At 42.2% G+C, this 26,494-nt stretch overlaps 1 protein-coding gene across 2 annotated transcripts; it reads left to right on the top strand.

The window, feature by feature from the left end:
• LOC138770334 (B2 bradykinin receptor-like) lies at nt 1–26,116 on the top strand. 2 transcript variants are annotated; one of them, XR_011359461.1, is made up of 3 exons: nt 1–83; nt 23,211–24,503; nt 25,066–26,116. XR_011359461.1 is itself a non-coding variant. In XM_069949360.1 (2 exons), the coding sequence occupies exon 2, from the start codon at nt 23,218–23,220 to the stop codon at nt 24,289–24,291; it is 1,074 nt and encodes a 357-aa protein (XP_069805461.1). In that variant the 5' UTR covers nt 1–83; nt 23,211–23,217; the 3' UTR covers nt 24,292–26,116. The 2 variants fall into 2 exon arrangements, 1 of the variants encoding a protein (XP_069805461.1); XM_069949360.1 differs by having other exon boundaries at nt 23,211–26,116.
• Nucleotides 26,117–26,494: the final 378 nt, after the last annotated feature.

Below are 26,494 nucleotides of genomic sequence, written 5' to 3'. Positions count from 1 at the left end.
CAGAGGATTCAACAGCAGCCAGAAGACCTTTCCATCCTCGAGCTGACCCCCTCCCCAGGGACTGCCCGACATTGCACATACAAGTAAGCCATTCATTTTTATGTTTTTTGTCCTTTTTTTAAAATTTGTATTACAATTTAGTATTTCTAAATAGAAACGGAAAGTAATTTGGCAGAATTTTCTTTTTGGCAGCCGTCCACAGTTCTGTATCACTATCAGAATATTTCCTCTTACTGTGCTCTACAGAACAGAATTTATAAACGTATTATTATTATTATTATTATTATTATTATTATTTATTTTGCATTGTTTTATTGAAATATATATTTTTTATATATATGTTTTTTGCTTTTTTTAAGCGTTGATTTCAGTTTATTTACTTGTAGTTTTTTATTCATTAAGTTAGAAACTTTTCTTTATTTTTCTAGCTACTTACTGTATAAGAGAGAGATCTTAACATTTCATACACTCTAGAAGTCCAGGTTTATTTGCCGGGCGCCGTTACCAAGAATAGAAAATGGTCCGCCAATTGCCAAACTGTTACTGTGTACACTGTTTTTTGTTTTTAAATAATTTTATATATAGCACACAGGAACAGATATTCCCTGCGCACAGGGCGTGCTTCCTTTTTATTTGTTAATCTCAGTTTGATAACATCTGAATATAAAAAGGAAACGCACTGCGTTTAGCGGACTGCTCCATATCCTTGGCAGCAGTGCCGAGCAAATAAACCATTTGTTTTACTGATGGTTCGGTAGTGATACCCACTTCTCTTCTTACGGATAGTGGAGCTGCGATGTGGAGAAGCACGCTGCTCTTGTTACCCGTGACTCAAGTGAGGAAGGTTAGGAGCCTGTGACTTATGTTATCACCCTAGGGAGCGCCATGTGTTGTTACTTTTTTGCACTTGTTTTTAATTGAGGGCAGTGATTTGCAGCCTGACGGTCATCTGCCGTTGCATAACTACAATTCCCAGCATGCCCTGACAGACGCAGGCTGATCACCAACATAGGGGAACGTATGGTCATATAAATAACTTGTGCAGCTGACAGGGGAATTGTAGTTTTTCAGGTTGGACATGAACAAACCTCGAGTACACTCACTTTGTCCAGTAGCTGAAGAAGTTGGATGTTGCAAATGGCTATACCCATGTTTTCCAGGACTCCCTAGGGCTGCATCAAACTTGTTCAGTCACAGGTTATCAAATGCCGCACGCTGGGGTTCAGACTAATGGAGCATGTAAGAGGTTCACTCATCTCTAGACATAACTAATGTGGCAAGACATGATGAGAATTGTCATCATCTGGAGGGTCACAGGTTGGGGACCTCTGATGTAACCTTTCATCGTCAAAACATGCTGGGAATTGTAGTTTTGCAACAGGTGAAGTATCACATATATAGCCACAGACTATAGTGAGATTTGTATATGTGCAACAAATGTAGAGCCCCAGGTTGGGGGTCAGTGATGTAGAGCAATGTATGAGTAATGTAGGATAGTGATCTCCTGACTTGTGCAGTATGCCTAGACTAGAGAACCACAAGCTGGTGCTTACTGATGGAGCTTGGGATTCTGGGAACTGTAGTTCTGGTTGGGCTATAGACTTTCAGGAAATGCTGGGAATTGTATTTTTTCCACAAATGAAAAGTCACAAATAGTAGATTGTTGATATAGCTGCAATGTGTCAGGGCATGCTGGGAACTGTAGTTCTGCAGAAGTTGGAGAGCCACAGGTTAGGGTTCACTGCTGAAGCCAAAGGTTGTTAGGGCATGCTGGAAATTGTAGTTCTGCTACATCTTGGATATCATTGATGTACATGCAGACTGTCAAGACATGCTGGGAGTTGTAGTTTTGCAGCAACTAAAAAGTTACAGGTTGGTTGGCACTGATGTCAGGGACTGTATGGTCACATGAATGATGTGCAGTTAAATGTATGATCAAGAATATGTCTGAAAAACTAGAAAAAATAGTATTAAATTAACTAATTAATAAAACACAGATATGAGGGAGATGATAGATAGATAGATAGATAGATAGATAGATATGGAGATAGGTAGATGGATAGATGATAGATAGATAGATAGATAGATAGATAGATAGATAGATAGATAGAGAGAGAGAGATAGATAGATAGATAGATAGATAGATAGATAGATAGATAGATAGATAGATAGATATGGAGATAGAGATAGAGAGAGAGAAAGAGAGATGGAGATAGATATGGAGATAGATAGATAGATGGGAGATAGATATAGATAGATGGGAGATAGATATAGATAGATAGGTAGGAGATAGACATATAGCCAGATTATTTTTTACTTCTTTTTATTGCCATGGAATATGTTTTTTTTTTTAATTTGATACAAAAAATAGGGATTTTCCTGCCTTCTCTTCCTATGGGGCGAGTCTTGCTCATCTTTCTTAGTTGTATTTATTGTAATTGGGATTTACTTCATTTACATTTCAGCCGGTTAAATGTTTAAGGTTTTAATTTGTTTTTTGTTGGATTTCTTTCTATTGGCAGCAGATGTGCAAATACAGTGCAGGACTCTGACCACGTCTCTGGCTTCATGTGTAGAATTCAGAGCCAACGTGAGGCTTCTTAAAGGGCCTTGGGCATCACTTTCACTAGGGAGAAGTTTTCTTCTTCCAGTAGATTCTGTTGTAAAATGACTCCCTGTGTATCCTGCATATAGCACAGTAGAGGATATAAAAGTTACCATGACACATTGCAACACATCGCAATACCACAAGCTATAATCTCTAACATCTGGCTCCATTTACCGGCGGCCCGGCCCCCACCTTCCAGGCTGCAGCGGAATATATCAGGAGCCGCACATCATGTGCGCCACAGAATAATAACAGGACGAGTAACCACAGCTACCGAAAATACTGATATTAGCAACTCACAAATGGACGGATGATGGGAAGTGATACATCTCTGATTAAGTTTTTTGCAACTTTTTAATATACTATGGGGAAGATTTTTCAAAGAAAATGAAACTGGCTCAGTTGTCCCTAGCAACCAATCAGATTCCATTTTTCATTCCTCACAGACTCTTTGGAAAATGAAAGGTGGAATCTGATTGGTTGCTAGGGGCGACTGAGCCAGTTTCACTTTACACCATGTTTGATAAATCTCCCCCACTGTGTGTGTGTGCCCCAATATAAAAGTACGGCAAATGAGGGAGATTTAGATAGGGCTCAGTGCTGGAAACCAAGCCAGGACTGTCAGTCAAGCTGAAAGAGGGAGGGGAGGAGGACTAAGGAGGCGTTCCATGCACAGACATCTAAAACAAACTTACAATTTGTCTCTTTACCATATTACCTTTACAACAATGTCAGCAGTTTGTATAGTGGTTTTCAGCTCACATATTCCCTTTAAGGGTGCGTTCACACCTACAGGATCTGCAGCAGATCTGCAGCAGATTTGATGCTGTGTACAGTTATTTAAATGAAATCTGCTGCAGATCCTGTAGGTGTGAACGCACCATAAAGAAGAGGTCTCAGTGTCGCTGTCAGTCTGCAGAACGTGAACAGAAATGCTAAGGTCTATGGGAGCTACTGGAGAGAGATGTGTAAAGCCAGTGGTATTGAATTTCACACTTGTGATTGTGATTCCTATGGGCTACTGACCCCCCGAAGATTGTTACGTATGGTGAAGGATTGCTGCGGGTTCATAAAATTTACTGCTGCAGGAAATTAAAGGGGTTGGCCACTTTATAGTATAAAAGTTCAGTGTACAGTATTAGTAAGTGCACTCACTGTATATACTGACAGCAGCTTCCTGTGTACCCCATACAGCTAATATTAGACTCTCCTCCTCCAGGCTCTGCTGTCCTGCTCTGTGGTAAATCTGTCCATAAGATGGCTGACATGGAGGAGCATGTGACCATGCCCCGCCCCCCAGTGTTCTCAATTGGCAAATACAGGCTCAGTGGTGGACACTGGAGGGCGTGGCATGGTCACATGCTCCTCCATGTCGGCAATCTTATGGACAGACTCACCACAGAGCAGCACAGCACAGCCTGGAGGAGAGGAGTCTGGTATTAGCTCTATGAGGTACACAGGGAGCTGCTGTCAGTATATACAGTGAGTATACTTACTAATACTGTACACTGAACTATTTTACTATAAAGTGGCCAACCCCTTTAAAGGGCCAAAAGTCTGACCTTGAGAAACTGTGTTGTCTTTAGATAAAGAAATAGATTCTCTTTTGTGGAGAGAGAAAAAGGTGAAGAAGCTGTGTTTGTGCTCCGTCCCAGGAAGCATTTCTGCAGTGTCCAAATAACATTTTAAAAAATTAACCAGGAGGATTTAACTTGTTTCCATTGGTAAAATGCAAGAAATACATGATTGATGTGTAATACACCTTATTGCCAGAAGGCCCCAGAAAAGTTACTGAAAAAATGTAAATGGTTGGAGGGTGAAATCCCATTATCAGTCAAGCCGGAATTTTACCAAGACCTCTTAAAGGGGTTATCCAGCGCTACAAAAACATGGCCACTTTTCCCCCTACTGTTGTCTCCAGGTCAGGTGCAGTTTGCAATTAAGCTCCATTTACTTCAATAGAATAGAGTTTCAAAACCCCACCCAAACTGGAGACAACAGTAGGGGGAAAGTGGCCATGTTTTTGTAGCGCTGGATAACCCCTTTATGTCCCATCCGCATGTTACACTGTTTGTAGACAGTGCAGAAATTAAAGGCATTATCCAGGATTAGAAAAACATATCCACTTTCTTTCCAAAACTGCATTAATCCTGTCCTCAGTTTGTGTATGAATTGCAGCTCAGTTCCATTAAAGTGAATGGCACAGAATTGTAACAACACACATAACCTGAAAACAGCATTGACACTGTTTTTGAGCAAAAACGGACATGTTTTTCTAATCCAGGATAACCCGATGTAAGTGCCATTTGTAGAAACCTTTGACTTTTGATCCAGAAAATTAACAGTGCACTAAGGTCTCAGTCTTGAGACCCTCTACAATAGCTATCTATAGTCAGGTGAAGAGTGTGGCAGTATTCTTCACTCCCTGTCTGTCTGCCTGATCCAACTTATTACAGGAGATGGGCTCCATTAAAGTCACTGTCAAAAGTGACCAGTGTGAATGTGTTTGCAGAGGGAAACATGGCATAATACAAGGATGTGCCTGGCCTAGAGGGAATCTGGATGTACGTGGACCGAGTGAACAACCCTCTGTGTCTTTAATGGTGCATGGGGAAGATAAGGAAGATTAAAAGTGAAAATAAGGTTCTGCACTGTGACACAATCCGCTGAGGCTTTAGTGATGACAGTCTCGACCCAGGGCACACCATATCTTGCATATCCGGATGAATGGTAAATGGGAGCCCGAGGTGTTTAAGATGTAATCACATAGCCAGACACAGGTTTAACGTAATAACTGGATAGCTCCTTACCTGTATAAACCTGGCAGTAATTCTTAACACATTTTATATAAGAACAGTTTCTTGTTCACAGTGGTGAAATGGTGCATGTGAGCGCCGATCTGCTAAATCGTTTCATCGGCTGATTGTTGCCTCTATAACATGCAGCGATGATCGCTGAATTGGCCCGATTCAGCTAAATATGGCTCAGTGTAATGGAGCCCTAAACACTCCTAAATGCCCCACTAAAGATCTTCACTGGTTGACTCCTAGTGGGTGACTTGTGTAGGAATAATATACTGAAAAAAAGTTGCTGTTGTAGGATGCAGGTCTGAAGAAAGATATCATATGACATTCACAAAGCCATGGTTTAGGGTGCTGCAGAGAGATTTATCTGATAGATTTTCGAAGCCAAAGCTAGAAACAGACTATAAACAGAGAACAGGTCATAAAGGAAAGACTGGGATTTCTCCTCTTCTCAAATCCATTCCTGGCTTTGGCTTAGAAAATCTGTCAGATAAATCTCTCTGTGTAAAGGCACCATTAGGCCTATGGGTCTAAGAGAGAGCAAAGAGGCTCTTGTAAAGCTTATCCTCTCTGTCTTGGTCTGTATTCCTTCTCATACTTGGTAGAATGTATCACTCCTTTCGCTAGCTTGAACCTGTAAAATATCTCCATGCTCCCCTAGCTATGCTGGTTCTTTATGGTGTAGAGGCCACTGAATAAAAAAGGATGTGGGCCTAACTAGAGAGAAGAGAGACAGAGCACTCATCACTTTTCCATACTCTGCTCTAGACTAGAACTAAACCAGATCCTACCCCCTAGCTAAGTGGAGTTCTAGGCTAAGGATGATCTGCACACACTAGTAAATTCTACATCTATATGTGTAGCAGTGTTTTAGGGTTGTTCTCACAACCACTTGGAGTGTAACCGTAGTAAAGTGGTCAATTAGTACTCGTATATTCAGAACATACGGCATAAACTACATAGGCGATATTAGTGCACAGTAAATGTAGTAATGCAACCATATGACAACCAGTAACTCTTGGATGCAGGATCTGTACTGGGACACTGCGCCTAGACATATTGGGCAAGGCTCATAGGTATTTGGTCCTTCCAATAAAGCTGCTTTGAATTTAATATGAGAGTGAGTGAGAGAAAGATTAGATATGTGTAAGATGGATGGGTGCAGTAAAGACATGTATAAGACAGACAGACAGTCATAGGTAAATGTAGGTTAGGCACCAAAGCAAATTCAATACTTTTTCATTTTATTTTTCTTTACTACCTATAAAGTTTTCTGGACCCTGCAGAGCTTGTAATCTTCTTTAGACAGCTGTCTGAGGTCGGATACACGGGGCTGAGTAGGAGGACATAAATGGGAGGGGGCTGATGATTACTTTATACTGTATTCTAAGCAGGTTGTTCAGACAGAATTCTTATGAGGTCTCTATTCAACCAGACACTCTTTACAGGGGGTTTCTCTGGCGCTATGAAGGACTATGAGTCTTCACATGCGATTGTATCTTCGTAGATGATAATTCCCTCTTGGCTTCCATTACATTAATCCCAGCAGGAAAATTGTTCAGGAAGTGATCTGGATTTTCAGCTTGCATACATTATATCACCCTAATCCCTCGATATAGAGGATACATTAATGATATAATATACCATGTAATCATTTATTCTCTTAGTAGCATCTGCGTTCCATCACCACCCCTGGGGAAGAAGTAGCGGTGCATTAGCAGGAGAGGGGTGATGATCCCGGGCGTCTTCAGGCTCCGTTATTAGGAAGTGAGGATCTTGTCATTAGGATCATTAAACACATAAGAGCTCAGAGAATTGCTGGGTCCCGGTTATTGGAGGCGCCTCATGAGATGGTTGTTGATGTGTTAAACTTGTAATAGGCACCTCATAGTCTGCCTCATAGCCAGCGTTCAGAAATGTAGGGAAAGTGTTGATGCCTTTATTAAAGGGAACCTGTCTTCACTTTCTTGCTGCCCAATCCGTCATGGTCCCTGTTGGTTTATCCCTACCTAACCAGTTTTAATCTACCCCGATAGGAAGAGATCTATGAAGGTCAATGGGGTGTGGAGAGGTTGCCGGGACCATCTTGATGTCTCATGGCTCAGACAGAATGACCATAATGACCGGTTCCCCTTACTTGGCTGATTATTGCCCGTTACGGCCAATAATCGATCAGTGTAATGGTTCATGTTTAAAGGCAACGATCAGCCGATATGCACGATGTCCACTGATTCTTGTCTTTCAACTTGATGAAAAAATTTACAACTATAGCGATGGTCTGCTGGCCGTTGCTCCATGTCTGCAGACCGCCAGTATCTCCTATGGGCTCCTATCTCCCTGGACAATCTAAGGATCGCCTGGAGGGCCCCTCCCCTAACTTCCCCAAGCTAGCAGCAAGCAAGCAAACGCTCATCTGACAGGTTGGCCCTCGCTTGTTTTTACAGTAAGCATCGGCTCGTGTAATAGGGCCTATAGATGTGGGCTTTCTTTATACTGGGGCAATGATTGAGTTTGCTGCCTTTAGGGGAGAGTCATAAGCCCCCCGTACACATTGCATATATCTCCTGTAGTGCTTCTTCCTTCCTGAAGAGGTGCTGCAGAAAAAATTTGCAGTTGCTGTGGCCCTTCAAACAAAATGAGATTTACCTCTTTAATATTGGCACAGTCGGCGGGGCTGAGTTTCCCACCACCATGTTGATATAAGTATATTATCCCTATGTGCAGGTAATGCAGGAGATGACCAGGCCGGCTCGACTACATCTGGACATTTCAAGTGGTTATGTCACTTTTCTCCCTGCTGTAAATCTCGTCCGTTAAATGCGGCGTGTAAATATTTTCCATTCTCTGCTCATCATCAGTTTAGTAAATACAACAGGCGAGTTTGAAAATTATAAGCAAGGACATAAATTCAGTGTCCTTCAAAGCCAAATCTGTCTACTTCCTCTCATACCGCCAGCCGGAAGATTGTACATTCTTTAGTTATTAGACGGGATTTGACATTGTTGTCTGGTAGAATAAACATATCATGCAGAAATGTCCTTCAAGTGATGATGTCATCCACCAACGAGGTCACATCTCAGCCAAGATGTGCTAATGGTTTCATGTATTAAGAATCCAGACACTCAATATAAAGTATGGAAAACCATTTCCAACAGTCTGTCGGTTACAGTGGATGAATGGCTAAGGAAGGGCCAGGGTTAATAGTAGGCTTGCACATTAAAGTCAGGTTCACACTACGTGAAACACCGGACGATCTGTGACCCGGCCGTGCCACAGAACGGCCAGTGTCAGTGTCGTTCATCTTGGCCGGTACTTCATTTGTGCTGAATTGGGATGCGGGTGCCTACATCCCAATTCACCAATGCACACAATGAAGTGTGTGGCCAGAGCTGCAGACTCCATTGTGTGAGCTGTCAGTGTTGTGCGGCCACTATTCAATGAATAGACGACGCACAAAACTGACATGTCAGATTTTCCTGCGGCCGCTAGGAATCCTGGCCAGAGCGTATACTATGTGTATACACTTCATGCGGGATTAACTCTGACTGCAGTGCAACAGAACTTTCGATTAATCACAGCCATTGTTGCAAATCGGCAACAATGGCCATTATTAATACAAAAGTTATGTTGTGTGAACATAGTCTAAAACTTGTGCCTGAATATCCTATAAATATGGCAGACCTCTCAAAAGTGCTGTCAAGCCTCCTAGGTGCTCCCTCCTTGTTCCTGTAGTGTTCTTTACTTCTGGGCAATGCTAGAAAGAGAGGGCTGAAAGCTGTGGGAATAGGGAGAGGTGAGTATTTGCAGAATTCAGCATCTGGTCTGTCTTTATGTAGTGGGTCACCTTTTGGGTTCTGTATTAAGAAATCCAGTCTAGGGGTCAGTCTTTATTTAGCTGGTCTACTTTGGGGTCTCTGTGCTTAGAGGGTCTGTCTTTATTTAGGGGGTCTAGTTTGGGATCTGTCTTTATCTAGGGGGGTCTAGTCTGCTCTGTCTTTATTTAGGGAGATCTAGTCTGGAGTCTGCAAAAGAGTCAGCCGAGCCGCAATTGAGAGTCTCAAAACACAGGAATAGCCAGATATCCCTCCAGGGAAGGGAAGCCTAGCAAAGGGGCGGCTACAATAAGGAGACCACCAAAACCACCATACTCACCAACACAGTTACAAGTCTAAGGATATGAGAAGGGAGATACCAAAGGCAAGTATCCATCCACAGACAGCTGTTTTAGGGTGTTGCCCCTCATCAATGCGGAGTAGGATTCTTGCAGGGAGTAGAATACTGGAGATGCTGACGGTCACTCATATGGCTCCTATAAGAAGGCTATAGTAGATTTGATTCTAACCTACTAACTACCTGTTACTAATCTATACAGAATCTATGTGTCCCTGTTCACACTACAGGAAATAGGTTGTTTATCTATACAGAATTTGTGTCCCTGTTCACACTAAAGGAAATAGGTTGCTAATCTATACAGAATTTATGTGTCCCTGTTCAGACTATAGGAAATAGGGTGTGACAATTTATAAATTAAGGATTTATTTTTAAATCTTGCAACTCTACATATATTGCTTTCTTCCGTGTGTTTGGATTTAAATGATGTACTTAGATATCTGCTATGGTAACCGTTCACAATGTATATTTCACTTTGCTTTGTCATGAGTAGTAGTTCACCTGTCTCCAATTTCTGCTTTTAACATGTGTTGTTACTTGTTTTAATTATGGATCATGTGATAAATATACCCTATAAATGTAGGCAGTATGTATTCCATGCGATACTCAGTTGTGATCAAGGCGTGGAAAACCGTAAACTGTTTTTTGCAATCCTGTTTTGTGAAGATTTTTCTAATAAAGAAACTGCATTTTACCCGAGGAATGGGTGCTGGACATTTGTGCGATTGTCTAGGATCCTTCATTACATTACAGAATAGCTTCCTCGAGCCTCCACCAGAAAGTTCCATTGAATTGGCCAAATTGTATATATCATCAAATTACTTAAAATACTCTACATTTCTAACCTAAAGTGTCTGGAAAAATAAATCTTTTGGAAAATTTCCAGAACATAAGAAATCTTTTTAAATTTTCAAGTGTTAATACTGAATATCTGTGAGCAAAGCCAGAACACATGGACAGACATACAGGGGGTGATTTATGAAATGTTGGGAAGGAACATTAGCCTGTTGTGGGACGTACCGATAGAGGCCCCAGTGGACCCTCAGAAAAACCCAAGTATTATAAAAAGCACATAGTAGGTGGGGAACCTATTACAAGTTTTGTTTTGGTGTCCAGGACCTTAATATTTTGCCTGTCTAGGGGTATTATCCATGCATAGAAGACATGGGTGCTGGGTCTTGCTACCCGGTATTTGTTTCCCTTTCCAGCTTCCAATTTTGCTCCTCTTTTCCTGCACGGGTTCTTCACTCCTGAATGCAAAGGGTTAATCAAGGCCGTACAGGACCCCTTATCGGCTGTGTGGTTTATAGCATATTCAGTAGGTGGTAGGGAGAGCTCTCGGCACATAGCGGTCATAATAAAATAACACTGCATTACCCACATAATCAGATTACATTGTAAAAACAAATCCAGGAAATGTTTCATGATGCCGCATGGACCAGGAGACTGTGAATCAGCTGTACACCAGGGGATATTGCTTTCTAATTTTTTTTGGCAAGTGTACAGTTCAGAAAAAGTTCAAAAAACATTATTAATGGTGCTACCGCAAAATTGTATCTGCTAGTTCGGTGCTCGCTTCTGGCCTTCTGGACATTTCCCTCATCTGCACACAGAATCTCTGGCATACAGCCAGAACGACCATTGGGTTCTTAGTCCCCTCTCTCACCAAGGCCCTTCTTCCCTGATTACTTCGGATGCTTTTAAATGGGCCGACGAGAGACCAGGCCGCACAAATGATCCCTGTATCATTTGTGCAGTCATGGAAAGTGACAGCACAGATATATATATATATATATATATATATATATATATCCATGTTGTCATTTTCCAGATCACAAAAAGCAGTGTATATGTGAGTAGGATGCCGGATCAAACAACAGTGCCGAAGGTAACTGCTGCACTGCTGTGTGATCCGGCATCCTATTCTTTGTTTCTCCCACCCTGCTCTCTGTTTCTCCCATCCAGGGATACAGGGGCGGCTGCGAAGGTATGTATGCTCTGCCTGTGATCTGGTGTTTACACAGGAAGATGCGCAGCCGAAAATGATAAATTTTGAAACCTGTCTGAAAGATGCGATCAGCCAAGGATTGGGCATTTTCCTGCTCTTCGCCTGATCAACTATTGGCTTATGGAGCATTTCTTGCAACTCTCCTTGAGGATAAACAGCCTGCGTAAAAGGACCTCTAGTTTGGTGGGGCAGTAAGCTCTAGAAAGAGTCTCCTGGTTGTAGCAAACATCTTCCATATCAGAATTATGGAGGCTTCTGGGCTCTTGGGAACTTTTCTTCTCCAGATGTAGTTCTGTCTTTCAGCTACAGGCTACATAGAAATATAAGGTCACTGATTGCAATGGATCCATCTAGACAAGTCTCTGTAAAGTGAGGGTACTATTTCATTGGCCGATTAATATTGTAAACGAGCGCCGATCTGCTAGATCTCAGCCAGAAAAGCTAATCATTTAGCAAGGGCTGCATGGACATTGTTAGCGATGTCCATGCATTAATACATTACCTGTCCACGCTCCCGGCGTTCTCCTGGAGAACACTGGGAGCATGGACAGGTAATATATTAACTGTTCGATTGGCAGCCAGCAGCCGCGCATCGCTATTACCCATAGCGATGCGTGGTCGGTGGCTGATGATTTAGGTCTGGATCTTAAAAAAAACCAATCCGCCAATCATGTCTATTACATGGAGAGATAATTGGCTGGATCGGGGGAAATTATTGCTCTGGGTAATAGAGCTCTTAGAGGGATGGGATTCCTAAGGGCCCTATTCCACAGTAACGATAATCGGCCGAATCGGCCCCATTTGGCCGATTATCGCTCGGTGGAATAGAGAGAACGATCAGCCGATGATCGTGTCATCGGCTGATCGTTCATTTAGGGCCAGACCTAAAATCATCGTTTCCCCACCGCGCATTGCTCCGGTTGAATAGCGGTGCGCGGCGGGGGACCGACGATTTGAGAAGCAGCAGCAGCATACATTACCTGTCAGGTCTTCTGCTCCGCTCTGTCTTCATCCCCGGATCCTGCGTGCTCTAGCTTCAGGATGGCCACTCAGCCAATCACAGGCCAGGACCGCCGCTCGTTTACATCGTTGATCGGGCCCTGCTCAGCCAGTGGAATAGGACCCTTACTGTACCTGGCTGCCAGGGAGAGTTGAGAGGAGGTGGAGCCTCTGGGTGACTCAGAAATCGGGTCCATTATCTCTAATATGGCCGATAATCGTAGATGCCAGCTGCTTACCGTTTCAGAAATTGAAGGCTCCTTCATCCTCTTACAAGTCATGATGTAATGTCAGCCAATAAGTGAATTGTACCGCAGGGAATTGTTCAGTGTCTTAAAGAATGGGAAGGCATCCAAAACTCTAACCGGGGAATGTCAGAGAGCACGCTGTTTATTTCAGCTCCCAAATCTGTGACTGCCCAATGCCATCAATCATCCTAACCGTGAAATGTTTAGTAATAATCCTCCTCTTCAGCTCATTTAGAAGGCTCTTCATTGAAGTTATAACATCTTTAAAAACTTACTAAACTTTTTTGTAGTCAGAGATAAACAGTCGTCGAATAGCGGGCAAGTATAGCCCTATAAGGCTTTGTTCACACTACTGTAAAATAACAGCAAATCTCCATGACGTTGTTCGGTTAAAAAATGTATGACATTTAATTCTTTTAATTGTCTTTATAAGCTTTATAGAGCTTAGTTCATTTTCTGGTACAGAGCTCCAAATCCCCTGTATAATAAAAAATCTAGCAACCTGTAGCCACCACTAGGGGGCGCTTAGAAGCTTACTGCATACTGAATTTTTATTGCGTTTAATGTATAAATCCCCAGTGCAAGGGAAATACAGTATGGCACATAATAGTAACTGGCAGCCATTCAAATGACTTGGTCACCACAATTTGTGGTTGCATTGAGACATCCAGAGTGGGAAAGTCACTTTATATGGATCTTTATTAGTCTAAGTTCAGAGCAATGGACCCACCCCATATGACACAACCTCTTTTAGGGTTTGTTCACACTGAGCAAATTCAGCGGAATTCCGCAGTGGAGAATTGACATGTCAATTCTTTGAGCGGAGAGCGGAGCCCTCCCATAGAGGCGCCTTTTGACACTGAGGTAGGAGGGATTCCGACGAATTTGCTCAGTGTGAACATGCCCTTACAGCACAAGTAGTAACACCAAATTTATTTATTTTTATAATTTTTTAACATTATTTTTTAATTTTTTTCAGACTTTCTAAATTGGCATTCGATAACTTTTCATGTTGCTGCCGATGGTGAGACTAACAATTCCTTCAATTTTATTATCTATTCAATCACCTTCTAACAGTTCTGAGCTGCTGATTTCTGCTGAAGACACAAAAATCTGTATGTGAGTTTTTCTCTCTGTCTCCCCCTCTCTTCTGAGACGGCTGATGTATACAACTCCCTGACCGGCTTTATCTGCAACCTTGTAACTTCTTTGTAATGCTGGGAGGGGTCATCTGAGGTCAAGTTGCTGATGAACTCACTGTGATTAACCCTCCCGAATTACAGAGTTGCTACAAAGTTGCAGATAGGGACTGATATCCTCAGTTCTGAGCTGCTGCTTTCTGCTGAAGACACAAAAAACTGTGTGTGAGTTTTTCTCTCCATCTCCTCCCCCCTCCCTTCTGAAACAGCTGATTTAAAGTCCCTGGCAGGCTTTAACTGCAAGGTCTAGTTGCTAATGAACTCACTATGTTGCAGATAGGGACGTCAGCGGGGAGAAGGAAATTAGACAGAGAGAAAATCTCACACTCAGTTTTTTGTGTCTTCAGCAGAAAGCAGCAGCTCAGTACTGGGGGAAGGAGACTGAATAGATAATAACAAGTATGGAAGGAATTGTTAGTTTCCCCATGGGCAGCAACATATGAAAAGTTATGTTTGAGTGGAATACCCCTTTAAGTCCTCTTAGGGAACTATTATACATGCATAACACTGATCTATTAGATTGGCACTCTGTTGGTAAAGTCTGCCATAGGCCACAGGCCTTGGGCTGCCATGACATCTGGCTAGTACACAGACCGGGCCACTGCACCATCGTGTCCTCTGTCAATACTGTATAGATGCTGCCATCGCTATTGATTGCAGCATCTATATAGTGAAATTAATTTAATCAGAGTGACAAAATTGGTGTTCCAGAACTATATAATGTTTGAGTAAGGGCTGTCCATCCCACCACCCAAAAATGGAATAAAAATAATCAAAAAGTAGCATCGACCCCTAAAACAGTCCCAGTTTAAAAAAAAAAAACAACAGTTTTTAACAATTAAAAATCCCTATAGAGCTCTGTCAATGGAAAAATATAAATGTTATGGGTCTTCAAAAACAATGACAAAAAATGAAGAAAGGTAAGATGCCAGTATATGGTGTGTAAAGAAGAGTTAAAATAATACCCTAAAACAATAGCAGTCAAAATGACAACTCGTTCTGCAAAAAACGAGACCTAATATGGCCATAATAATGGAAAATATTAGCAGCTCTATGGAATGTGGAGTTAAAAGGGTGAAAAAAAGCTGCGTCCCTTATAGGGTTAAGTGGAGGTTAAGATTCCTCCAAAACTTCAGAACATCTCTCTTCTCCCACAGCCTCTGGGCCCTGCTGGTGTCTGGATTCTCTCATCACTTGACCTATATATTAACGCCAATAGTTTCAAATTGTTTTGCAAAAATGTTCCCGCCCCTGAGATTGCTGGAGCGGAGATAAGTAACATCTATAATTGTCCGGACCCGTCTCTGACTCACAGGATGCAATCACACTCCTCCAGTCCCCAATACTTATTGTGTAACACACCACATGCTCCAAACATTACTAAGGAATCACAGAACAGTGTATGGTGGGTGGAAGCATTCATACGCAGGCTTGGTGTGTGGCAATAAGTTTTAATTGGTCATTATTGGTCAGCCAGAAGAGACCTTCACTCCTTGGCTTGGTGCTCTATATGACTAGCCGCAGGAGATGGGAACTATAGTAAAGAGTTAAAATTATTTATTTTTAATCCTTGGTGTTGGACAGCATTGTCATATACCATAATGGTAGTCACTCTATTTGATGCACTTCATGGCCATGGATAGAAGGATGATTGCAGTATCTTCATTAGATGCTTGAATGATTTCCAAAAATGGTGGACAGGTGAGTCATCCCGGCCACCCAAAAGAGTAGGCTTTTCTCATGGTTAGTGTCCCAGCACAGGTGTGCCACTAAGTTCTATTGCACCTGGGCAAAGTAACTCCTATCCAGTCCACACAGTGGGATATGGTTCAAGTGTATTCTGTGTTTTCCCAACTAGGTGTCTCTACTGTGTTTCTTCTATGTTTTTTATTTTGTGCACAGCTGAAGTAAGCATTGGGTTAATTGTTGTATGTCACGTGTTCCTTTTCCTCTTGTCACAGGTACAGGTTGTTTTCCCTCCTTTTTCTGCCCTATCCTTTTCTTTCTCTCGTGCACCACACAACCCCACCAATCACTGGGAGGTTTGGTGTGCCCCTAGAAAAGGAGTTAAGTTCCTCGTGGGAGGAGTTAGTTCCTAGTTGGTCAGTGGAGATAAAGCAACGCATAAGACACAGTTCCTGCTGCAGTCAGGTCAGGGCCTGGCTCCGGCCAGGACTCTTGTTAGGAACTAAGAGACTTAAGTTTTTCTTTAAGCATGCTACCTCAAGCATGCATTGCTAGTCACCTCAGGAGGAAGGGACGTCCTATGAGGATCACCCTGTTGACGCCAGGGATACCTTCTACACAGTACAGGGCAGCGACCTGTGTCCAGTTAGGCACTGACCCTAGCAGAACAAAGTGCAGTTAGCCTATGTATTCCAATACGTAACGCCCGACTATCCTGGAAAGGTTCAGGAATTCTGTTTTACCTAGCACAGGGACCTGGGACCTCATACTACCCTGCCAGGCCAGGTACTCAACTACTCTCAGCTACATGATCCCGGCAGAGTACATTGCTACATTGGACAGGGCCCTCGAGACGTTCCTCTACTCTACTGTCTTTCGTTTCACAGACTACCCAACAGGACATTAGCAACCCCTGTGGTTACCGCACATGGTTCTAATGGTGGTAGCAGGATCCAGGGTTTGTCCCTGCAGCCTGCGCAGAAGCATGAGAGTCCTTGCTCATACATAGTGGAGACCAGTGGTGACAAACATAGTGTCAATTCCTTCAAAATAATGTAGTGCAGGGGTGTCAAATTCAGGCCCTCCAGCTGCTACAAAACTACAATTCCCATCATGCCTGGACAGCCAAAGCTTTGGCTGTCCAGGCATGATGGGAATTGTAGTTTTGCAACAGCTGGAGGGCCTGAGTTTGACATCTGTGGTGTAGTTGAATGTTAAATGTGGTAAACTCTCTAGATCTATACCACATGAGCACTCTTAATGTAAATTTAAAGGGGTACTCCGGAGACCAAAAAAATAAATTTTGAACATTTATTTTTTAAGTGACAGATACCCATAAATGAAGACAGGACTTTATTTAATTCTCCCCTATGATCAGGTGCATGTACATATACATGTATACTCCTGTTACCATGCGGGCAGCACCAGGTCTATTAATCTGTGCTCACATCCTGCACCCTTCCCGCGCACGTTGCACAGTCCCGTAAGTGTTTCTATATTAATAAAGAACAAATAGGGCACATGAGTAAAGGGGGGGGGGGAGTTTCCTGAAATATTGTGGCATGACTTAGTTCAATAAGGAGAGGACTTGGCATCTCTCAGTAAGGTTGAAGTAATGGTTTCTATAAGTGACGTTAAAGTGTTTTCCCAGGTGGGGTGTTGTACTGCAGTATTAACCCCTTTGTGTCTGTTTTTTGCTGGAGGAGCAAGGTGGAACAGAACGGAAATACGTGCGCGGTAGGTGCAATATTTAGTAAAGAAAACATGTTGTATCCACAGCTGCTCCTGGCATTTCCCCTCCGCTACTGCTTGTCAATCCCAGCGGTGATGGTCAGGACCTCTCTGCATGGAATCCTCTTATATGGAGGACAGGAAAGTCTTTCCATTGCATGTTTCCTGGTATTTCCTCTCTTGGCAGCAGAACAGAGTCCCACCTCACCCTCCATGTACAACCCAGACCCTAAACCCGCCCCAGTTACTGCACATTACACACACTCCTTCCAATAACGGAGGCATTTGCTGCTTTTAGTTTCCTGTTTGGGCACTCAGTGTTATGTTCCAGTTTAGGCGTTTGTGTTGTGTTTTATGTGGTGCGTGGGTGTGCAGAGTGGACGAAAAATAAACTTTACATCGGAAATGTGCTCATCTGGATGTCTGGCGTTTAACTGAAATTAGGCATTTAGAGGGTTTTTCCACATTTATGCAAATAACACTTAATCATTATTGTGTCATGAGAAGTTCTGGAACTTTTATCATATACTTTATGCCTTTATTTCTCATTGGTTTCCAGATACCTGCTGGCTGTCAGTGAAAGGGAGGCCAAAAACATCCAGATCATGTCTAACTGATACATTGTAATATATTGAGTGTCAATCCGACATGGTCAGGGTCGTTTTTTAACCTCTTGAACCTTATTTATTTACTTCCCTCTTGAACCTTATTTAGTCCTTTAAAATATTTAAAGGTTTCGATCATGTCTCAAGTCTGAGATGATTCTAGCTTTATGACATGGCGCATTATCCTGCTGAAAGTAGCCATCAGATGTTGGGTACATTGTGGTCATAAAGGGATGGACATGGTCAGCAACAATACTCAGGTAGGCTGTGGCGTTGCAACGATGTTCAATTGGTACCAAGGGGCCCAAAGAGTGCCAAGAAAATATTCCCCACACCATGACACCACCACCACCAGCCTGAACCGTTGATACAAGGCAGGATGGATCCAAGCTTTCATGTTGTTGACGCCAAATTCTGACCCTACCATCCGAATGTCGCAGCAGAAATCGAGACTCATCAGACCAGGCAACGTTTTTCCAATCTTCTACTGTCCAATTTCGATGAGCTTGTGCAAATTGTAGCCTCAGTTTCCTGTTCTTAGCTGAAAGGAGTGGCACCCGGTGTGGTCTTCTGCTGCTGTAGCCCATCTGCCTCAAAGTTGGACGTACTGTGCGTTCAGAGATGCTCTTCTGCCTACCTTGGTTGTAACGGTTGGCTATTTGAGTCACTGTTGCCTTTCTATCAGCTCGAACCAGTCTGCCCATTCTCCTCTGACCTCTGGCATCACCAAGGCACTTCCGCCCACAGAACTGCCGCTCACTGAATGTTTTTTCTTTTTCGGACCATTCTCTGTAAACGCTAGAGATGGTTGTGCGTGAAAATCCCAGTAGATCAGCAGTTTCTGAAATACTCAGACCAGCCCTTCTGGCACCAACAACCATGCCACGTTCAAAGGCACTCAAATCACCTTTCTTCCCCATACTGATGCTCGGTTTGAACCGCAGGAGATTGTCTTGACCATGTCTACATGCCTAAATGCACTGAGTTGCCGCCATGTGATTGGCTGATTAGAAATTAAGTGGTAACGTGCAGTTGGACAGGTGTACCTAATAAAGTGGCCGGTGAGTGTATATATATATACACAGCCCAGCATACCATTATTTATATATATATATATATATATATATATATATATATATATATACAGCCCAGCATACCATTATATATATACAGCCCAGCATACCATTATATATATACAGCCCAGCATACCATTATACATACAGCCCAGCATACCATTATATATATACAGCCCAGAATACCATTATATATATACAGCCCATCATACCATTATATATATATATATATATATATACACAGCCCAGCATACCATTATATATATACACAGCCCAGCATACCATTATATATATATATACACAGCCCAGCATACCATTATATATATACAGCCCAGCATACCATTATATATGTGTATATATATATATATATATATACAGCCCAGCATACCATTATATACAGCCCAGCATACCATTATACATACAGCCCAGCATACCATTATATATATATATATATATATATATATATATATACATATATATAGCCCAGCATACCATTATATATATACAGCCCAGCATACCATTATATATATACAGCCCAGCATACCAAAATATATATATATCCCAGCATACGATTTGCTTTCCCTACCCTGCACTGATGACTCATTTTAAGGCTGTCAGAAATCACTACCCCTAAATCCTTCTCTTCTGAAGTCTTTGCCAACACAGAACTTCTGATATGGTACTCAGAGGATTCCTCCTCCCTAAGTGCATTATTTTACATTTGGAAACATTGTTTAGACTGGATAGAATTGTAACAAACCCTCAGCTGTGAGAATTATTAGGATTTCAGATTTGTGAGCCTATTGCTGTCAGTGAACTGGAATGTTCTATAATTGTTATATAATACTGTTGATTTACTCTTACTCTTTGGCTGCTCTTTATCAATAAAATATCAAATTTCTACTTCTCTCCTTAGTACAGAAGTTAAGTGCAGCCCAATTGAGAAACCACAAGTGCTATAAGACTCCTTTGAATATAGTGTTGTATAGAGGAAATTTTATCGGTTGTTAATCGGTTTATTGTCTAGGACCATTCTAACTGATATTGATTTACTTCTTAGACAATAAGGCGATCGAATAGTGTTGATGGTGTATTCTCTGGGTAAATCTGTCAGAAAGTGCTCAATTTCCCAGTGGCGCCACCACAGGGAAAAATGAAGCATTACATAGTGTCCATTCAAATGAATGTGTTGTTAGTGTAATGCAGGACAGGACAGGTTCACCAGAGACAGACATAGGGAAGAGATGCCCTGCCCTGAAAGGAATATAAACGTTCCTGGATTGGGTGCAAGACTGTAAAAGGGTCAGATCTTCCAGGTACAGTGTGTTCTTAAAAAATATACTCACCTCTCCCTGTTCCTGCAGTCCTCTTATTGCACATGTGACATCACAGAAAGTGTCCCAGCACCATAGAGGAGTGGAGAGGGCTGCAGGAAATGGGAGAGGTAAGTGTCTGCAGATCTAAGCTGGAATCTAGGGGGTGTGTATGTTTATTTAGGGGTCTATTTTTCTATGAATCCTGGGGTATAGGGGTCTTTAGTGTATATTAGTTAGGGTCCCCTTTATTTTGGGCATGTTAGAGGGGGCTATGTCCTAACTATTATGTAAAGGCAAATGGTTGGGGGTTGTCCAATTTAAATGGAGGGTAAATAGTAATAGTAGTAGTAAATAATATTAAAAAAATCATTTCTGCTTTCACCGACAGAAATACTTGTATTCCGTGAATATTACAGCAAAGCTTTTGCAGCATGTAGAAAAATGTGTTGCCTCTGTCGGCTGTTGAGAAATTACAGCTCCCAGGATGCCACGCCAATAGTAGGCTGGGTGTGGTAGTTTCCTAACAGCTGGAAAGTGACAGGTAGTAAACTATTCCTGTAGGTCATGTGGTTGTGGAAAATATCCGACCTCTTTATACACAGTTTACACTATGACGGAGGGCGTTGTATAATCCTTATGAGCAGGTGCAAGAAAACCATCAGTCAAGAGTTACAGGAAATCTCATCTACTTGGGAACAAGGAGAGACCCAGAGTATATAGCATAGTATATAGTATACAGGCCGACTGTGCAATCAATAGCCACATGAAACCACTATATGGTGAGCTAAGTTCAGTCCATGGATGGAAGAGGTGGGTGAGGTGTGCAAATTGTGCTGGTACATTGGATGCAGATCTGACTTGCTGATGGTTTCCATGCAATGTATGTATGGTATTAAAAAATCTGAAGTGTAATTAAAAGTTACAACCATGAAAAAAAGAACAAAAAAAACTACTGACATTTAATCAGTTAAGGTCTGGATGCTCAGACCCCTAACGATTGTTAGAATGAGCCAGGAGAAGAGCTCAGCTAGGCACTTCTCTCTCCATAGACTTATTAAACCATGGGTCTCCAAACTGCGGCCCTCCAGCTGTTGCGAAACTACAACTCCCATCATGCATGGACAGCTAAAGCTTTGGATTTGGCTGTCCAGGCATGATGGGAAATGTAGTTTTGCAACAGCTGGAGGGTCGCAGTTTGGAGACCCATGTTAAACAATCTCTTGTAGTATGGACAAAGACAGGGAGAGAAGCTCTAAGCTGAGGGCTTCTCCTCACTCGTTCTAGACATCAGTGGTCTGAGACTGAGTCTCAATATTTGATCTATCAAATCTTTTCATATTTCGATTTTTTTTTTCTCCAAATGATAGTAAAACTTTAAATATATTAGAAAGCTTGCTGGATGTTACATCTATCTTGTAGACCAAGCAGTAATACAAGGTGGAGAATCCCTTTAAGGATCTCCATCAATCTAATTAATGTTCTCAACCTTGCATGTACTACACACGTCCACACATAACATCATGTAGCCCCAGATAAGAGTTTACTAACTCAGCCGAGCCAATGGGACGTGAGAATGAACAGAATGTAGGAATCCGGATCTGGGCGTTCCACCTCTTACTCGGCAAATGTTTATCTTTTTGGTTTAAAAACACATTTTCTGCTGTTTTTCTCTGTGCTAAATCATTAGAGAGAATTTCACAGTTTTGCTGGGAAATGTTCTGCATAATTCATGCTGGGTAGCCATGTTTTGGAATGACTCAAAATACACGACTTAAGCACCGGAGTAACGTGTTTGTGTTCCGTCTACTGACTAATTTAGGGCCACGTATATTAGCACGGGCATTCTGGCATGTTCTAAAGTCAGAGAATAAAAAGTTTAATTATTTTATTATATGCAGCCTTAGGGAATCTGGATACAGCCATAGGCTGGGTCTGGAGAACGTTGCCGAACCCAAACAATTTGGCATCTCTGCTCAACACTAATCTACACAACGTCTTTCTGGGGGGTAAGACAGGTGCAAATCCAGCCTGGTTTCCAATGTTCAGTGACAGGTGGGTTGTTCTCAAAGACATAAGACTTTTGGCAGTGGATCATACCAACATTAAAGCTGTTGTCCACCCATTAAGACTTTCACCTAGTAATAGGGACCCCAAGAGTCGAGCCTCCCCCCTTTCCTCCAAGGGGCTGTGTCTGAACGGTGGGACAACCTCCTTAAAGGGGTATTCAGTGGAAAATTTAATTTTCCCCCTATCCACAGGAGAGAGGAAAAGGAGATCGTGGGGGGTCCGACTCCTGAACTCCCCAGCGATCGGCACACGACCTGTGGCTCCACCTCGTGGCCGAGTACAGCTCTTTGCTCTTTCCGACACTCCATAGGAAGGATTAGAGTCATGGGTCACGTGCCGACCCAGGGCTGTATTCTTAATAGAGCTGGCCAGGATCCGATACGGAGATCGCCGGGGGGGTTCAGGGGTCAGATCCCCCGCAACCTCCTGCTTTTCCCCTATTCTGTGGATAGGGGAAAAGTAAATTTTTCCCAGAATACCCCTTTAAGTCTAAAGGGAACTTTAGGGTCTAGTTAGCTGAAGGTATACAATACAACTTTCTAATAATCTGTGCATGTAGTGGCCAGCTGCATGGACCACAAGTTCTCACCCACTAAAGCTTCTGATAGAGGAGGTGGCCTGAGGGTCCATAGATGTGGCACATTCTTGTAGTCTGTAATTGCCCCTTTATTAAATTTATTTTCTTATACTTAACAGGATCAACATGGAGATAAATATCAACAACATCACAACCGGGGTTGAAAACACCACGGCCCCCCTTACCTGCTTTCTACCAGAAAATGCTGAATGGATTTTCACCTTCCAACCTAGTTACATGTGGTTCATCTTCGTCTTGGGCTTCATAGAAAACCTGTTTGTCATCTCTGTCTTTGCCCTTCACAAGAGTCGCTGCACGGTGGCTGAGATCTACCTGGGGAATATGGCGGCTGCTGATCTGATCTTGGTCAGCGGTCTTCCATTCTGGGCTATATATCTCTCCAACAAGTTCTACTGGCCATTTGGAAGCTTCATGTGTGTGGCGGTCAACTCCTTGATTCAACTTAACCTTTATAGCAGCATCTACTTCCTCATGATGGTCAGTATCGACCGATATCTTGCTCTGGTAAAGACCATGTCCTTTGGCCGTATGAGAAGACCTTGGTGTGCCAAAGTGAACTGTGCAATCATCTGGATCTTTGCGATAGGAGTAAGCCTGCCCAAGGTGGTGTTCAGAAAGGTGGTCTTCGTTCCAGAACTCAATACTACAGCCTGTATCATCAGTGTCCCTGATAATGGCTGGCACATTGCCAACAATATCATTGGCAACCTTGTTGGCTTTGTGATCCCCTTAATCATCATTGGCTTCTGCACGTTCCAAATTATAGGCGCCCTACGGAACAACGCCATGCAGCAATTCAAGGAGATTAACAATGAAAAGAAGGCCACATGGTTGGTGTTGTCGGTGCTCTTGGTCTTTGTCATCTGTTGGCTTCCATTTCACGTTTTCACCTTCTTGGACACATTGGATCTATTCCACATCTTCCATGGTTGTTCTGTGGCTATAGCTATCGAGATTGGAAATCAGATTTCTACCTACATTGCTTATAGCAACAGCTGCATCAACCCTCTACTCTACGTCTTGGTCGGCAATCATTTCCGGAGGAAGGCCAAGGACGTCTACCAGCATCATCTAACAAGGTTTAAGTCTCAGAAAAACATGTCATTGCCAATAAACTACTCAGGAGCCACCGCACGGACCTCGATTTCCATGGTTCAGCAAAATCTGATCAGGCAATAAAACATGTCTGGTCTACGGAGTGTCATTGAGCGGAGGAGGCTCAAGGATTTCTATACATGTCTTGAAATAAGCTGCCATTATTTATTTGTGTGTTGTTTATAGGTTTGTGACGCTTTTTGCACTGACTCCCATTTGCTAGATGTTTTTGCTGGGGCTACTGTATATAGTAGGACATTTGCTATGTCCCAGGTTAAGTATGTGTTTTATTTGTGGTTTTTATTAGCTACCCCATGGAAATGAGTGCTTCATATATGTGATATTTATAAACAATAGCCCCATTTTTGGGACAGTGTTTCTTTTTTTTTGAGTATATGAATTGGGGAGGGGTCTGTCTGGTGGACAAAGATTTATATACAATTAGGATGAGGTTTACGAAGGCTGCACCCTGGGGCGTACGCCATGAAGCAGATTCTTACCTGCTCTGTGGTGTACGCCAGCTGTAACCCCCACTCACTCGATGGGTAGGCAAGGGGCGTAGTATAATGGGGAGAAGGCATGGTCTCCTCCCCATTGGTGTGCACCTCTTAGTAAATCCGGTCGGGAAGAAGGGGGCGGGGCTTTATCAAAGTCTTGATAAATGTCCCCCCCCCCCATGGTGCTTAGAGTAATGTGTCCACAGACTGCACTGAAATGATTTTGCTCTGTGTGGAAATCAACCATTGCAACCTGGTGGTCTGAGACAGACTGGTTGCTATGGAGATTGTGCCTGACAACCCTACAGTTGTTTAGCAGTGATAATTAGATTTTTCAGAAACCTTACCATAGAATTGTCAGGCACCATTTCTATAGCAACTAGTTTGTCTCAGACCACCAGACCTTCAGGTCAGATGCGGTAGTGATCAGATTTTTCTAAACTGGGGTGAGGAATGACAAGGTGTGACTGCTCCCCAAGCTATACTTCTACATGAGATCCCTTACAAAAGAAATATGTTTCACAAATGTTGTATAACTTGTCTACTTTCATGTGGAGGTTGCTTAAAGGGATTTTTCAAATACAGCACCATAGCTGACCTCAGGTTGGGACTGGTATTACAACTCAATTCAGGACAGGAGTGGCACTCTTTATGGAAGATAGCTATGTATTTTTCTTTTAAAGTGGCTATCTAGGATTAGAATAACATGTCTGTTTTCTTCCAGAAAAAGCACCACTCCATTCCAGGTAGTTTACAATTTCTAATCACTTCATTGGAACAGAGTTGCAATACCTCACGACAACCTGAACGTCTATACTTTTTAATAGTAGTCTCTTACTCTCTATACAGAGCTATGTGTCTCTATGGTTTGTATTCTTCTTGTAAAAGAAAGTAGAAGAGGGAAGATTATGACACATGGACTCCAGGATCAGACAACACTGGTTCTTGTTTGTAGTCTGTAACCATAGAGACACATAGACTGGCATAGGGGCTCTATACACAAAATGGAGAAGTTTATTTTTGTGTATAAATATGCTTTTTAGCTTTATATACATAAAAAATCAACTCAATTGTTAATTATTTTTTTTTACACTTTTGGAGCCTTTTGTGTTTTGCTCCGTTATAAAGTGCCGAATGTCAATAAGGGCTTAATATACACTAAATTCCATGATAAAAGAGAAAGCATTAATAGTGGATTCATATTAATGCAGCACAATGTGAATCCTTTCTACAGGTTTTTTTTTTGTATATTTAATGAAGGATTATGGAGTGTGTATATATGAAGGAGTAACTAATCTGTACAGAAGCTGTATATAGTGTGATGTATAGTGTATATATGGTCTGTAAACTGGTACATTATGTATGAATGATGTCTTTACCTCATTGGATAATAAATATGAGCTTACCAGATACGTTTTATGGAGTAATGTCATAAGGCCTCATGCACTCTACTATAATATAACAATGCCTTGCTGTGTAATTGCACTGAATTCAATAGGAGTTGAGCTGCAGTAACCTTTTATGACCACTATACAATGTACAGCGCTGTTTGCTTGCTGTTCTCTGTGGCTCTGATGTTCAATCCACCCAGACGTCTAATTACATTCTTGTGAACTTCCTGGACTATAATAATAGGTTATACAAGACCTTTCCTAGAGGAAATCACTCTTAGCAGTGCAAAAAAAAAATAATTATTTTTTTTTGCCAGTTATGCCTTCTCTGCTCAGTTTTATAGCGGTTCATCTCTGCCCATTCTGTAAATTCCTACCGTAACCTCTCTTCCAATGATA

This window comes from Dendropsophus ebraccatus, chromosome 13 (assembly GCF_027789765.1).
Source record: "Dendropsophus ebraccatus isolate aDenEbr1 chromosome 13, aDenEbr1.pat, whole genome shotgun sequence".
In the NCBI taxonomy this organism is placed as follows: Eukaryota; Metazoa; Chordata; class Amphibia; order Anura; family Hylidae; genus Dendropsophus; species Dendropsophus ebraccatus.
Note: the sequence above shows the minus strand (reverse complement) of the source record. Positions and strands in the feature narration are given on the sequence as shown.